The sequence below is a fragment of the Camelus ferus genome, chromosome 32 (genome assembly GCF_009834535.1).
Source record: "Camelus ferus isolate YT-003-E chromosome 32, BCGSAC_Cfer_1.0, whole genome shotgun sequence".
Classification (NCBI taxonomy): domain Eukaryota; kingdom Metazoa; phylum Chordata; class Mammalia; order Artiodactyla; family Camelidae; genus Camelus; species Camelus ferus.
Window position 1 is genome coordinate 5,124,646 of NC_045727.1, and position 16,909 is coordinate 5,141,554.

The window sequence follows — 16,909 nt, forward strand, 5'->3', positions numbered from 1 at the left end:
ATGTGTCTTTTCTTAAGTGTGTCTTGCCACTTGGATGTGTATGTCTTATGTCTCCCTGCCTCCAGTCTCCCTTCCCCAGATAGAGGGGTATCTTGAAGGCCCAAACATAGTGCCAAACTCAAAAACAGCTGGTTGATAGACATGGAATCCTTCCAAAGATTGGGGAATATCTTCTAGTCCAGGGGATCAAACTGTCATCCTGATATAGCCAGCATGTGGATATCCTTTGTTTGCAAATTTCACATAAAAGTTTCAGATTTCTAGATTTTCCTGAAAAATCAGAAGCTCTGGCCACATTGACCCACAGTTCCACATGGCAACATTTGGTTAGAGCTAAGTAACACCTACCCTCTTTGGCTGGGGTGTGACTTCTCCAGTTACCCACAGTCTCACTCACCCCTTTTGTGTTACAATTGGACCACTTCATTTAAATGATCTGTTTGGGTCTAGGAGGCATCTGAGTTTGCACCCCTTGCTTAGGGGAGTAGAATGTTGTAGTTCATGCCTTGTTTTCCCTGAGTATGTCTTTTAAGGCCACAACTGGGGATAGGATGTGGCAGGGTGAGATGAAAACAGGCTTTAGAGTCATTTACTAGCTGTATAATCCTGGCAATGTCCCTTAAGCTCTCTAACCCTCAGGTTCTTCAACTCTGAAACAGAAATAATAGTTCACCAGAATATTGTAAAAAAGATAAGTGATAAGCCTAACACAGAGTAGATGTAGACTAAAAGTTTATTAAAGAGTTAGAGGATTCTTTCATTTTAATTTTATTTTTTATTGAAGTGTAGTTGGTTTACAATGTTAGTTTCAGGTGTACAGCAAAGCAATTCAGTTATACATATACATACATATATAAATGTATATATATATTTTCAGATTCTTTTCCATTATAGTTTATTATAAGAAATTGAATATAGTTCCCTGTGCTATACAGTAGGTCCTTGTTGTTTATCTGGTTTATTTTATATATAGTAATGTGTATCTGTTAATCCCAAACTCCTAATTTATCCCTCCCCCCGGCTTCCCCTTTGGTAATCATAGTTTGTTTTCTATGTCCGTGGGTCTGTCTGGTTTGTAAATAAAACCTGTATCTGTTTTTAGATTCTACTTATAAGTGATGTCACATGATATTTATCTTCCTCTTTCTGACTCCTTCACTTAATATGATAATCTATAGGTCCATCCATGATGCTGCAAATGGCATTATTTTATTTTTATGGCTGAATAATATTCCACTGTGTATGTATATATATTAATATTATATATATATAATATAATATAGATATATATATAATATATATATAATATATATATATATAGCTTTTTTATACACTCATCTGTTGGTGGGCATTTAGATTCCTTTCATGTCTTGGCTATTGTAAATATTGCTACTAAGAACATTGGGGTGTATGTATCTTTTTGAGTTAGAGTTTTCTCCAGATATATATGCCCAGGAGTGAGATTGCTGGATCATATGATGAGTCTATTTTTAGTATTTTAAGGAGCCTCCATAGTGGCTGCACCAATTTACATTCCCATCAACAGTGTAGGAGGGTTCCTTTTTCTCCACATCCTCTCCAGCATTTATTATTTGTAAGGAGTTAGAGGACTCCGAGATCTTAAATTTGGAAGGGCCCAGCAGGATGCTTGGCTGGAAGCGGGTGCTTTGAAAATGTGCTTTCTCTTCCCCCAGCTCCTTGATTGTTGGGCAGAGTTCCTGCATAAGGATGCTTTGGCTGAGCCAAGGTTGGGCAATCAGGCCACGGTGCCCTCCAGTGGGGCCCTGTGGGCTAGAAATAGGCCCGCCTCCAAATAGCTATGGGACGTTAGCTGTGAGGGGGCGGGCGTGACTGACGCTGCATGGAGTGTGGCCAGCCACACCCCTTGATTTGCATGGGTCCCATGGGCTTCTTGGGAAAGAACTGATAAACTTTCCAAGTGTGTGAAACTGGGGTTCAAACCAGCCCCACAGGCTTCAAGGGACGGACAGAAGCTAGACGGAGGGAGGAAAGGGATGAAAGGAAAATCACAGGAGGAAGGCAGTAGGCAGAGAGGGCCTGACAGAGGCTGGGCCTAGATTGAAGAGAACATACGGTCGGTCGAGGAACTGTCTGAAGGCTGTGTTCCCTTCTTCGTGCTCAGGCTTGTTTCGTAGCCCTCGCTTGCTCTGAGCTGGAGAAGGCTGTGTGTCAAGGCTAGAAGGGGCTCAGATGGAGCCCAAACAGCTCTGCTAAAGGAGCCCTCTCTCTGTGGAAACACTGCCAGAGTCAGCAGAAAGCCTCCACAAGAGGCAGGCCCGGGAAGGAGGCTGGCAAGAGGGCAGTGCCTGAGACCCACAGACAGTAAACAACAGCTCTAGCCACACCTGAGTCACCTCCTCCCTGCCGAGGCGTCAGAAAGAGCCACAGCACCTGTCAGAACCCAGAGCCTCACTGGAATACTTGGTGAAAGGGACCGATGTCCAAGATGGGGCTTCCCGCTGGCCGGATCGGGGCTGGTGAGGGGCGTGGAGCACCAAGACTGTAGGTGTGGGCGTGGCTGTAACCACGGCCCCGTAATGCGCACGCGCGTCCGCACCTATTCCGCACCTGCTCTGTGTCAAGCTCAGGCCAGGTGTGCAGTGGGGAGCAATAAGCAAGAGCTTCCAGGCAGCAGGGGAGATAATAAGCAAGGGGTCAGAGGAGCCAAGGGAAACTCGGAAGCGATGCGTGTCCTGAAGGAAACAGGGTGATGTGGCAGTGACTGAGGTGGGTGGGGCTGTGTCCAGGGCACACTTGGTCCTTGATGTCACCAAGGGATGAGCTCGGGGCAGAAGGCCACAGCTGTTTCCTCCTTGGCCTTGTCTTCTAGGGGCCCCGCCCCACCGAGAAGCAGGTCCAGGGAACAGCCTGCCCACGGGCGCAGGTTAGCCTGTAGCCCCCTCAGCAAGCCAACCGCCGGGGTGTCGTCTTAGGAAGGAGGCTGACTGGGTGAGTGTCCTCGGAACCACTGGGGTTTGCGATGTGCTCCTACCTGCCTAGGGAGGTCCAGGCTCCAGGGCTGGGGCGTCACCTGTGAGTCATCTCAGGTAGTGCTGGGGAGCATCCTGCTGCACCCTACTGCCCACCAAACACACGCACATACGCACACGCGCGCTGACAGAAATGCTTAAAGAAATACGGGCTTGTGATCAGAGGAGCAGCAGCCGTGACCCCTTCCCCCCACCCCACCCCCACAGTGGCCGTGATGAAATTGAAGGTTCGTTTCCACCTCTTCCTGTGGGCGGGGCGTGTGGTTCTTGAGGAGCTCCATTTCTCAGGGGAGTGGCCTGGGCTGTTTTGCAGCACCCAAAATACTTGCTCTAGGAGGCAGCCAGCGGGCTGTAGGCCTCGCCTTTGCTCCTTCATCCTCAGAAGCGCTTCCTTCAAAGTCCACTCGGTTTCTCCCTTTGCACCCCCATCTCATTCACTCAAACCAAGAGCCCCCCACCTTTCACTTCCTGGGTCATCAACTTTCCCTGGATTCAAAGCCTGGCCCCTGTGCATTTATTACCTGTCTGCCCTTCCACCGCCACTTCTTTCCCGCTCTGCATTTTCACATGTCCTCTTCTGTAATATAGAAAGAGTCTAGCCTTGTAGGGTAGTTATCAAATTTTTCATCCAGGAAATACTGTGAGTTAAGAGATACAAAGCAATTTGAACAGTGCCTGGCATGAAATAAGCACTCAATCAATGGTCGCGATTAGCATGATTAAATATTTACCGTCTATTCTGCTAGGCGTTGAGGATTCACTGGTGAGGAAAACAGACAACATTACAGTGGCTGAGGTAAGATAAAGGGTGTGCAGCGTCTGGCACAGAGAGGGCCCCCAATAAATAGGTGGATCCTCCTCTCTTCCTTCCCAGGAGCATATCCCAGCTCTGAGAACCCCTCTGGTCCTCAGTGTTCACTGGAACCTGTAGACCTGACATAGGATGGAGGCTGAGTGGATGCTTCTGGCTGGCAGAAGAGTCCCAGGAGTGTCTGATCATCTTAGGATGGGCCGTGTGCCGCCTAGGAAAGGCTTCCTGGGGAGGAATCCTGAGGACAAGTCGGGAAGATGTGGGGCCAGCTTCGCGGGTGGTAGTGAGTCCTGCCTGCCCAGTCAGCTTCTAGAAATGGGATGTTAGAAGCTTGCCTTCCATAAGTCCTCTTTGGCCGGGCCCTTGTTCCCCTAGGACATTCTGACTCAGTTCTGATTCAACAGGGGTGGTTAGTTTCAGTGATTTAAGTCTGGTTTTGTGATTTTCACAACTCATCCTGGTATTCAGAGTTGCCACTCAAGGCTTTATGGAAGGCATGACCTATAAGGTCCAATTCACAGGTGAGAAGGGGCACAAGCTGAGGCTGAGGGCATCTTAGTCACTTCTAAGAAGCTCTTCCAGGTCTTGGCTCAGTTTAAAATGCTTCTTGCTCCAGAGCAGAGGGACTTGGATGGAGATGGATCAGTTGCAAGGATAGAGGTTGTGTTAACTTTTGGGAGAGGGGGATTTTGAAATATCTTGGAAGATATGGGGATGGTTTAACTCTGGCAGTTGGATTTAGGTAGGAGATAGAGCAGAGTTCAAGACACCAGAAAAGCCGAGGATGTGTTCACAATAATCGTTACTATCTATGGAAGGCTTCTAGGTGTCAGACGCTGTGCAAAATGCATCACATGCATTATCTCATGTATCTTTACAACAGCCCCGTGTGGTTGCTGCTATTATCATCTCCATTTTTGAGGAAAGATGACAAAAAAGCTCAGAGAGGTGGAGTCACCTACCCAAGGCTACACAGTTAACGTGACAGAGCCAGGAAGTTGATCTAAGTGGAGTGACCCTAGAGCCTTCAGCCTTAGCACCAGTGTTGCTACCTAGAGGAAGCATGATGGAAAAGTGAGAATCCTGAGCTACAGTAGACAGAGGAAAGCTGGTGGTAGGTACTTTGCCTTTACGACAGAGTTTTTTTTTTCTTCTTCTAATTTTTAAAGATTATTTTCCATTTACAGTTATTACAAAATACTATATTCCCCGTGTTGTACAATACATCCTTGAGCCTATTTTACACCCAATAGTTTGTATCTCCCACCCCTATATTGCCCCTCTCCACCACTGGTAACTACTAGTTTGTTCTCTATATCTGTGAGTCTGCTTCTTGTATGTTATATTCACTAGTTTGCTATGTTTTTTTTAGACTCCACATATAAGTGATATCATGCAGTATTTGTCTTTTTCTGGCCGACTTATTTTACTTGGATATGCCCTCCAAGTCCATCCCTGTTGCTGCAAATGGCAAAATTTCATTCTTTTTCATGACTGAGTAATATTCCATCAGTCATATGTGTGTGTGTGTGTATATATTATATATATTATATATATATGAGTTTCTTTATTCATTCATCTGTTGATGCACACTTAGGTTGTTTCTGTACAACAGGGGTTTTAAACTCTGGGCATTAGAATCATCAGGAAACAGGATAAAAGGTAGGTTCTTAGTCCCTACTGCTAGAGATACTAATCCAGTAAATGGGGCCTAGCATCTCTATTTTTCCTTAGTTTCTCAAATGATTCTATGATGTGGGTTGAAAACTACTGCCGTCACCTAAATAGGGGTTTTGAGGGAATCTCACCTCTTCCTGTCCTTAAATATTTCCAAGTGGGCTCTAGCTGGAATGCAAACCACCCTGAAGATGTTTGGGCATGGTTGTGAAGTGAAGCAAGGCTGGGGTCATGTCATTTGACTGGTTTCAAATTGTGGCTCTCTTATGAACTAACTATGTGACCTCAGGCAAGTGGCTTCACTTTTTTCAAAGCCTCAGTTTCCTTAGCTTAACGATGGGGGCTAAGTATACTGAACTTAAAGGGCTACTGTGAGGAATAAAAGGGTTAAAGAATATAAGGGGTGGTAATGGCAGAGCAGCTTTTTCAGAATAATTATAAAATCTGAATGAAATATGGACCAAAACACCCCACTTCTAGTCGGGATGTTTTGGTCCATATTTCATTCAGATTTTATAATTGTTCTGAAAGAAGCCTAAAGCCTGATAGATCAACATCTTTACAGCACTGGGAGGGGAAAAACCCGTTTCAAAACAGGTTTCTACTTCCAGTAAAGATATGTTTCAAACATGAAGGCAAAATGGACACATTGTCATCATTCTAAAAGAAGTAAGCCAGAAAGAGAAGGAAAAATATGGTATCACTCATATGTGGAATGTAAAAAAAGAAAAAAGAAGACACTAATGAACTCATTGACAAAACAGAAACAAACACACAGACATAGTAAACAAACTTATGGTTACGGCAGGGGAGGGGGAAGGAAATGGGAAGGGATAAATTGGGAGCTCAAGATTTGCAAATATTTACTACTATATATAAAATATGTAAACAACCATTTTCTTCTGTATAGCACAGGGAACTATATTCAATATCTTGTAGTAACCTATAATGAAAAAGAATATGAAAATGAATATATTTGTGTATATGTATGACCTGAATATTGTGCACCAGAAATCGACACATTGTAAACTGACTATACTTCAATTTTTTTAAGAAGTCAAAAAAATAAAATAAAATAATTTAAAAAGCTCCCACCAGGCAAAATGGGCCCAATGTGAAGTCTAATGTGGGCCTCTGAGTACCCTCAGGGGAACTTATTTTACTGTAAAAAAAAAAAAAAAAAAAAGATAGCTGGGAAAGCCCCAAATATTTGGAAATTAAACAACACATTTCTAAAAATCCTACGGTATACCAAAATAAGTTGAAAAGCTATGTTCACACAAAAATCTGCATATAAATATTTTTAGCTCTTTTATTCATACTTCCCCAAATCTGGACTCATCCAAGCTGTCCTTCAGTAGGTGAATGGAGAAGCAAACTCTGGTAGGTTCATACAATGGAATATTATTCAATGATTAAAAAAAAAAAACAAGATATCAAGCCCCAAAAAGACAGAGAAAACTTAAAAGCATATTGCTAAGTGAAAAAAAAAAGTCAATCTGAACAGGTTACATACTGTATGATTCCAGCTATATGATATTGTAGCGGGGAGGGTGGAGCTCAGTGGTCGAGTGCATGCTTAGCATGCACAAGGTCCTGGGTTCAATCCCCAGAACCTCCATTAAAATAAATTTTAAAATAATCTAATTACCTCTCCTCTGAAAATAGTTAAAAAAAAAAAAAAAAGAATCTGTACCCAACTATATGACATTCTTGAAAAGGCAAGCCTAGGGAGACAGTAGAAAGGTTGGTGATGGCCAGACGTTTAGGGGGAGGGAGGATGAAGAGGGGATTTTTAAGGCAGTGAAACTATTCTGTATGATGCTGTAATGGTGGGTACATATCATACATTTGTCAAAACCCGTAGAATGTACACCACCAAGAGTGAACCCTAATGTAAACTCCAGACTTCAGTTAATAATAATGTACCTTTATTGGCTCATCAATTGTAACAAATGTATAGACTAATGCAAGATGTAGATAATAAGGGAAACTGTTGGGGGAGAGGGAGTAGGTGGGAACTCTCTGTACTTTCCCATCAATTCTTCCGTAAACCTAAAACTGCTCTTAAAAAAATAAAGTATTAAAAAATACCATGATCCGGGGGTGGGTATAAGTTCAGCGGTAGAACTCATGCTTAGCATACATGGGGTCCTGAGTTCAATCACCAGCACCCCCATTAAAAACACACACACAAACACAAACAAACAAAAAACCCATGATCAAAGACTGCAAGGGGCTCGAGAGCTAATAAGCTCACCATATACCTTATTTCCAATCTTTTGTCTTCCCATAATGTCTCTAACAGATTTCTTTCCCTTTGGGATTCTCCTTCTCAGTCGGGGGATGAGATGGGAGGCTGAATTTGAGATTACGGAGAGAATCATGGGAATATCAGGTAGAACCAGATGTTCTGAAAGCTGGTTTGCCTTCTCCCTCATTCAAGCATCCATTCCACAAACTTGGAGCTTTTCCTCGGAGCTGAGTTCTGCGCTGGGCACTGAAGATGTAACTGGCAACAAGCCACAGTCCCTTCCCACAAGGTATTCACAATCCAGAGGGAGAGTATGATAAGTATACAGGCAGGGACAGCTCACTGTGCTAAGTGTTATGACACGGGTAAATTCAGGGGTCTGTGTGAGCACAGGGGAGGAGTATATAACCCAACCTAAGTTTGGTCAAGTAAGATTTCCTGAAGGAGGGGCCATAGAAGCCAAGCCTCAAATTTGTGAGTAGCAGTTAAGAAGCAATCAGAGATTTGGAAGCAAAAAAGAACATAGTACATCAGAAGCTGCAAGCAGTTCACTCTGTGTTTGTGTGTGTGTGTGTGTGTATTGCGAGGCAGTGTTGGGTAGGGGTGAGAAATAGGCTGGAGAGGCAGGAGGGGATCAGTCAGACCTGAGCCTCTGACCCTCTTTGAAGCACTGCCTACGCAGCCCAGTTAAACCTGGCAATGCCTGCTCCCTGGAGTCTGTGCCTGAGGCAGATGACGTGTCCTGGGGAGACTCACTAAGTCTCTTTTGAACGCACTTGGTGGAAAAAGCAATCCTATAATTACCGCGGTAATAATTAGAGGAACTTCCATTGCCTCTTTCACAAACATTTCACAAGCTGTAGCCCTCTCACGTGGGCCAGGTGGGGTGTGGTGGGAGCCAGGTACCCCTCCTGGGGGGAGCCAGTGCCTGTGTCTCCTGCCAAGCACACCGGACTCCCCGGCTGAGGCCCAGGGGTGCCATAGCTACCACCTGGGGCCGCTCCATCTTGGAGCTGAGTGCTGCTGGTAGAGGGACTGAAAGTCACTCCCCAAGTGCCCCAGGCTGGGCGGCCTTCAGTCACCCCACAGACTTCAGATTTATTCAAGGAGACTTCAAGCCTGCAGAGGTCCTGAGCAGGACCTGGGGGTGTCTTCCATGTCTGGGCAATCCTAGCCTGAGATACAAAAGCCATTAGGTTCTGGGCTCACACTCCATCTGCCTGGACACAGGCTTTCTGTGGCCTGACACCTCCCAGCCCTGCCAAATGCTGTTTGGCTTCTTATACGTTGGCATTCACACATTCACATTTGGAGGGCCTCTGGTTTAGAGTGAGAGAAGAAAAGCTTTCTTCTCATTTCTGACCCCATACCTTCACCCAGACCCCATCTCCCTCCTTTCTTCCACTAGACTTTTCTCAGTGCAAAGAATGGTCCCTTTGCTTCTGGGAAGGCCTTGACTTTCTTTCCTTAGCACATCCTATTCCATCCCTCCCATACCAAGCTTTCACTTGACTTTGCCTTCTGTGACTCACTGGGAACGAAAGCCCAAGTGGATTGCCCAGGGGCTCGGCGTGTCTTTTTGTTTCATTAGCGACCTGTCTTGTCTGTTTTGTTTTTAGCTCTCCAGGGAAGGAGTTTCTGCACCTCCCATATCCTTTTGTGCCTTTCCCATGGGGCCTGAAGTCTCACCCATTCGAGACTCAGAATGACTTTGTATCACATTCAAGGGTACAGCTGGCATTCTGTAAAAGCACCTGGCCAAACCGTAAGAGCTACATGAATATCAAAAAAGTAGGCTCTTTGCTTTTCCATCTCCCCATGATACCCCTACATCCAGTGCCATTTAGAGCTGGGCAGATATTTGCAGGCTGGTATCTTCCTGTGAATGGTCAGAGGAAGGGCCCCTGGTGGTTTGGTATATACCTGGGGCCCTGCCTCAAACCCTCTGGGGAGACCGTGATCTTATCAGCCAGCTCTTTCCCAGGGCTCTCTGATGGAGCTTCAGGAAACATGTTGAACCTGACTGGTCCTGGCTCCTGGCAGCAGGGGAAGGAGGAAGGAGAGTTTGCTTCTGAAGGAAACGTGTACTTGGCTTTCCCATGAAAGGGTTCTTCCCCTTGGGGAACAGGCAAGTGGCAGATGTATGGGCAATGGCCAACTGATCCACTTGGAGATAGATTCAGGGTGTGGTATTCCCCGTAAGGCTGGGCAGGTCCTGGGAAACTGGGGCAGAGCTAGATCCCGGCCTGAAACTGGGCAAGCTGCAGAGGATCTTGAGTATGCTGGTTTCAGGTGTGCCAGCTCTGCTCCTGGTGGAGACTAGGGGTCCGGGAAGGCATGTGTGTCTGTGGCCCAGGCGTGCTTCTAAAACCTGGAGCTGCACTGATCATTTTTATTCACGAACGTAGTAACTGGCAGGGAGGCTTAGCTAGGCCCTTCAAAGTCTAGGTTCAGAGTGCTTTTTCAGTCTCTTCTCTTAACACTCGGCAGCACAAATCAGCCACCCCACTCCTGGATCCAAGCTCACGCCAATTCTTCACATCTTTGGGCCTTGCCTCATGCCATTCTCTTTCCCCAGAGTCCCTTTTCTCTTAGTAGCCGCTCACTCTTTCAGACTGCCTCATCCACTCCTGGAAAAGCCTTCCCCAATGCCCCGGGGCTCAATTCATCTCTTCCTCCTGTCTCCTCCTAAGCCCCAGATTCACTCTGTCAGTCTCTTGTCTAGCTCTATTGAGTTTACTTCTGTGTCTGTCTCCCGTCCTCCAGATGGGCTGTTCCCTGAGTTTTGCCCTTGTGTGGTCAGCTCCTTCTTATCCTTCGGGTATCAGTTTAAATGTCACCTCCTCAGCCAGCCCTTCCTTCCCCACTTTATCAAAGGAATCCTCCACCCCTCCACACTCTGTCCCCTTACGTTGTGTTTTCACCTTCATAAAACTTAGCAGCATCTGTAATTATATTCACTTATCTGTTGGCTTGGACTATGTCTTTTCCTCTGGAATGTAAGCTCTCAGAGGGCAGAGACCCAGCAGCATGAGTTGATACACAGTTGGCACCCAATAAATTTCTGTTGATTTGATTACATGAAGGCAAGTATGGGATATTCAACTTAGCACCCCCCGGAGGACTTGGCACAGAGCCTGGGCGCAATAAAACCTGGCTGCGTGGAATATTTGCTAAACGAATGAATGAACCAACGAATGTACGAAGGAAGGGACGCAGCGTTCTCCCTGCTGACTGACAGATTGACTGACAGTTGGGAACCCGTGGCCAGAAGACTCTTGATTGATGAGTGACAGCTGAGTGGCAGCGAACAGACGTGCATCCGGGCTCCTGACTGGCTGGCTGCAGCAGCCCCTCGGAAAAAGTAAGAGAAAGGGGTCCGAGGCGACAGCTCCGCGTGAGGAGGGGGCGGCACCAGGCGGCGGTAGGCGGCCCAACCGCCAGCAGCGATGCTAGCAACAGTCGCCGGGAGCCAAGGAACCGACATCTCCGCGCATGGGCCGGCGCGAGGGGCGGGGCGCGCGCGTCACGTGAGTGTGTTTTGGGCACGTGACTCGCGCGGGTCCAAGGCTCGCTCCCGCCCCCTCCTCTCCTCCCCTCCGCGGGTGTGAGCCGAGCGGCCTCGCCTCATCGCCTAGCGCCCCCCTCAGCTGCCGCCGCCGCCGCCGCCGCTGCCTCCGCCCGCCGGCCATGTACCCCGGCCGCCGCCGCCGCCGCGCGAGCGCGGCGCTCCCGCCGCCCAGCGCGCAGTGAGAGCAGGGCCCTCTTGCCGTTCGCCCGCCGCGGGGGCCCCCTTGTTCTCAGCGCCGCCGCCGCCGCCGCCATGTTGGGTTTAGAGCCGCAGCGAGCCGCCGCCGCCGCCGCCGGTGAGGGAGGCCGAGAGCGGAGCCCGCCCCGCCCCGGGGCCCAGGGAGCGGGGCCGCCTCGGAGCCCGGCCTCTCTCCGCCAGCCGCCTTCCCGGCCCGCCCGCCCGCGGTGTCAGCGAGCGAGCGCCCCGGCCGCGGCCGCGCCTTCCGCCCCGGGCCGGAGCGAGCCCGCCGGCCGTTCGTTCTCCCCGCCGCCGCCGCCGGCAGAGCCTGCAGTGGAGGCCCTCGAGAGTCAGCGCCATGGCGGAGCAGACCTACTCGTGGTGAGTGCGGGGCTCCGGGAGGCCGGGGCGCGGCGAGTGTGGGGGGTCGGGGCGCCGGCCGTGGGGGGAAGAGGAGGAGGAGGAACAGGTGCGCGCTGGGGGGGGGGGGCGCGGGATAGGGGTGCACGCCCCCTTCGCCCCCACTGGAGGGGGCGGCTGGCGCTCGTGGGAGGAGGTGAGCGGCCGGGGACCCGGCGTCCGGGGAGGGGGATGGAAGAGGCGGCGGCGGCCGCGGCGGATGTCATCTGGTCATGGGCGGAGCAGGTGATGGAGAAAGGGAGCATGACCCCGGGGGTGGGAAGCCCACGGTTGAGAAGTAGAATCCCAGGGGAACCCCGGAACTGACCTGAGGGGGTGGCTCCCTGGCAGGAGGGATTGAAACGGTGGAGAGGGGCGGGCCGGGGCACAGGTGGGCCACCCAGCTGAGAGTCATTTTCTGAGAACAGGTGATAAGAGGCCGAACTTGGAAGTTGGGAGGGAGGAGGAGCCTCACCTACTGGGGCTGCTGCTTAGCCCTGGGATGAGGAGTGAAGGGAGAGTTGGTAAGGTGGACAGAGGCCCAAATGTGAACGGAGGAAAGCCGCGGAAGGAGAGTATCTTGGAAACCCTGGAGGGGACTCCCTGGTGAAGAGGTTGGAAGGGGAGCCTCTTTGGATAACTAAATTCTGGAAAGGAAGTCGTTGGTAACAGTGGGGCGTGGGCAGAAATCTTTGTACGGGTTGGTACTCTGTTTAGAGTATGACTCGGTACCCTGGGTCAAGTACGAGAATGGAGGATCTGCAACTTATGTTCATTTTAATGGGACTTTTAAAGTTATAAGATAGCTTGTTAAGGACTCAGAAGGGTAGTATGTAGTTTATGGTGTGAGGACATACCTATCCTGAGAAGGGAGTGCAGAGGTTTGGAGAAAGGGGGACGAGACGCCTCCCTTTAGCAGGGGGAGGTGGAATATTTGCAGGAGGGGCTGGAAGGAATGTTGATAGTATTTGTGAGGGGTGGAAATTGGATAGTGGGGAGGAAGCAAGAAATGAGGTGATTGTAGGTGCAGGATTGGAAAATCTGGTTGCAATCTAGAGAGATTGTTCGAGGATGGTTTACTCTTTGAAGTAAATGTGGTTTGGGACGGAACTGTGGCCTTTCCCTTATTTGCAAAGAGCGTAATAGAGTGGGAAGAACATGGGGTTTAGGATCGTGTTCACTAACTTCTTAATGACTAGACAAGATAGTGAGTTCCCCATTCCGTTCGCCTTACCTACAAAATAGGGGAATTACCTTTTTCGTAGGCTGTAAAGATTAAATGAATAACTTTACAAAGCACAGGGTAAACTGTAAGATGCTATATATTACTGTATTATAATTAGGGAAACAGCAAAGAGATGGGTGGGATCTGAAAACAAGGAATGGCTTTGGGTAGAATGCTTTAACTGAGTGGATTATTTGTAGTGGTTGGGGTTATTTTAAGTCAGGAACTCATCGTGTCTTCACATAGGGAAAGAGGATTGGTGATTGAAGATTATTCAAAAGGGAACTTCAGTGATCTATATACAATCTCAAAAAGAAGGTAACGCTACAGGAAGAATTAAAATCTTAGTGAACAGTTGTGACAGCATATGTATTTTTAAAAAAATGTTTAACCTGCTTCGAACGTTTTGCGCAACAGTGAGCTGCCTCTCAGTAACAGGTGAGATGCAATACAAAATTACAGTTCCAGCTTTCTTATGGTCAGAGTGAGAAAGGAAGTGAAGGTGCCCCTGCATGCATTGTAACTAACTAGTCGTGAGCTTCATAACATTCTGGGGGTGTTGAGAGTCCTCATGACGTATGGCCCTGCTGTTTGTACCATGCTGTGTAGAGGCCATGGATGGTTCAAAGAGTAAACACAGGGGCCAAGAAGTGGGGATAATGAGAGTGTTTTACACCGGTAGATTGGCCACACACCGCCTCTGTGTGATGTTGGGTGGTTCTGCTAGTTAGGGGGAATTACTTTGTGAAGTTTGATAGTTTGTAAGATTTATTCTACTAGAATACTTTCTTCAATCTCAGGTCCCTTTATTTGCTTTACAGATAAAGAAATAAGCTGCTTGAAGTCAGAATGCTTAACTCCTTACCTTTAGCATGTTTTGAGATGGAGAAAGTGTTTACATCATCTTGAGAAAGGGTGATATGTGAGGGGAGAGGATTGAGAAACCAGGCAGCTTTCTTCCTGACTGGTTCTTCCCAAGTCCACCGGGTAATAACATAAAGAACTATCTATGTGGCATTTATGGAATTTTTTTTTTCTTAAAGCCTTTACTTTTGAGACATGATAGGAAAATCTTACAGAACACATGGAAAATACATGATCACAGCTGAAGGTGAAGACAGTCTAATCAGAAAGCTTTTTTTTTTTTTTTTAACTATGCATCCATTTAATTATCACAATTCCTTGAGGTAGGTGTGATCTTTCCCTATTTTATAGAGGAAACTTAGGCTCAGGAGGCCAGATGATTTGTCTGAGGTACTTCACCTGTGATGCTTCGTTTTGTTTGATGTGAATTCTCCCATCATTTTATTCATTCTCATTGAAACAAATATGGAAAAGGTATTCCCAAAGCATATGTAAACTGAGTTTTGGATTGTCTATCATTTTGCAATCACTTTGTCACTGTTCCCTTGGTTTGTGCAATCAAAAGAGTTGATTTTTTTGAAAATAGATTTGTACTTTATTTGTATGTGGCCTTTAGGAAAATCAACCTTGTGGAGACTACTGTGGCTGTACGGGTTTGACTGAGGATGGAATTAGTGAAGAATGTAGGAACATACTGAAAATAGGTTCCTTTAGGATTTTTGTATAATAAGACACATAAATTATAAGATAAGCTTGGCCGTGAGTTGATTATTGTTGAAGCTCAGTGGTGAGTCCACAGAGGTTTATTTTATTGTGTATACTTTTACATGTTAAAATATTTTATAAAAAGCATTAAAAAAAAGCCCCCAATCATAAATTCATGCTGTTCTGGTTTCTTGTGCTTGATTTTTTCCCTAGAAAACTCTATCAAAGTTCTGTTACCCAAGGTCTCCAGCTCAAATTCCACCTGTGAAGTATTTTCTGACCATCCCAACTGAAAGTGAGCTCTTTATTTTTGACACTTGTTGTTCTGTCTGTATCACTCCTTCCTTTTGTGTGAATACCTTATCTCGTCACTAGATTGTAAACTCTTTGAGGGTAAGGACGCAACTATACTAACCTTGGTCCTCCCATGGTGCCTCACACGTTGTCTTGCCCATAGCTCCTGCTTAGTAATACTGAACTATTGAATATGATAGATTTTCAGGATGGTTCATCCTTTGTTGAAAGAATATTAATAAGAGGAGCTACAGATAGATGAGTATTTGTAATCCATGTACTTAAAATAAAAGAGAGCTTTTGGTAACTTAGTTTCCTGGTGAATAGTGCTGTAAGAATGAAGAATAACATTCCTTAATAACATTTTAAATGAAAGCAATTGACAGAAGAAATTATAATAATTGGTAGTAACACCACAATTCTTTATCATGATTAACCACAAGATGATGCTTGTATCCTTTTTTACTTATAAACACTGAAGAAATAAAAGAATGCATGTGAAAACACACATTGAAAGTGCAAACTAGACTTTCATTAATTTGAGAAAAACACCTTGCTCAATGTATATTTATGAGCAGTTGTTTTAGCATAAGTTCTGTGAGGAAGAACTTGTCTCTTGATGGAGTAGATTTGGTACTCGTATATAATTGTGCTTGAATCTTAGTAAAAATTACTTATGTTAGGATTAATGTTGGTGTAGGGGAAAAAAGTCAGTCCACATGAACCTCACTCAGATTAACTTCTTTGCCAAAGGAATAACAATAATTTATTGTATGTTTTCTGTGTGCTGGGACTTAGCAGGCGTTGCTAACTAAGGAAACTGAGGCTCAAAGAGTGTTAGTAACTTGCCCAAGGATGTAAGTCAAGACTGTTTGACACCAAGATTCCAACACTGAATCTGTCTGCTTCCTTGTGCACAGTCACTGCTCCAAACCAATTCCTCTTTTGCTTGAGTTCCCCATTCTCCTCCTCACTGGTTCCCTCTGTTCTCTGCACAGTGGCCATCTATTCTGAGCGGACTTCTCATAATGTAACTCAGATCATGTCAGTCCTCTGCTTAAAACTCTTCAATGGCTTTTGGCCACACTTAGAATAAAATCCAAATTCCTTAGTAGGGCTCTTCATGGTCTCATTTTGTGTGTGTCTCGGAGGAATGACAGACAATAATCAAACTAAAAGTTACAGAAGGGTAAGAGTCTTTCTGTTTTGGTGCTCAGTTCGGTGACTGGCATATACTAGGTGGTTGGCAAATATTTACTGAACAAATGAATGAGCATGCCTTCCTCCGGGGTGCTTGTCTGAAGATCTGTGCTAAGGACTGCATTATATTGAGGTGATACATTGTCCTGTAAGGTATTTACAAATAATGATAAACTGGAGAATGAAAAATAAAGATCTCCAGAACAAATGGAAGTTTCTTCTATTTTTGTATTTCTGTTATGTATCTCTGTATCTGTTATGATCATATCTAATTGTCTTGTGATCATTGCATCTGATGAAAGTTTTTCAGAGAGAAACATTTAGTTGAAAATGTTTGTCTAGCATTATAGACTTTATATTTACTTCTTGTTTTAAAGACATGTTTTGCCTATAGTTAAATGTTATGATAATGTTTTGGCGATGCCATGCGTAATTTAAACTGTTAGCCAAAGGTAAGATAATAAATTTGTATTGAAATAATTTTCCTCAGTGTTTGATGGCAGTGGGGGGTGGGGAGCTGGAGAGTTTGTAACCATATCAGTCTGTAATTTATCAAGTAGTACTGTGAATTAAAATGTCCAATGTTCATGCATTTCTCAAAATAGATTTCTGTGATCATTTATTTTAGAGCTGATAAATGTCACTGAATTGAGGTATTAATGTAGTTCTATATAATTGTATTTTATTTCAACCTTAGTAGCTTACTTAGTTTTTATCATTC

The 16,909-nt window shown here is 45.9% G+C and overlaps 1 protein-coding gene across 3 annotated transcripts in view; it reads left to right on the forward strand.

The window, feature by feature from the left end:
• Positions 1-11,221: 11,221 nt before the first annotated feature.
• Positions 11,222-16,909, forward strand: part of SPPL3 (signal peptide peptidase like 3) — a 122,327-nt gene continuing 116,639 nt past the window's right edge. For 2 of the 3 annotated variants that reach the window (XR_004316591.1, XR_004316592.1), the window contains exon 1: positions 11,346-11,882. Coding sequence is in view for 1 of the 3 variants with exons in the window: in XM_032471541.1 (XP_032327432.1) it covers positions 11,860-11,882 (23 nt within the window). In the remaining 2 variants the exon portion in view is untranslated. Of the gene's footprint in view, positions 11,883-16,909 lie in introns of all 3 variants that reach the window. The other variant, XM_032471541.1, reaches the window with a different exon arrangement.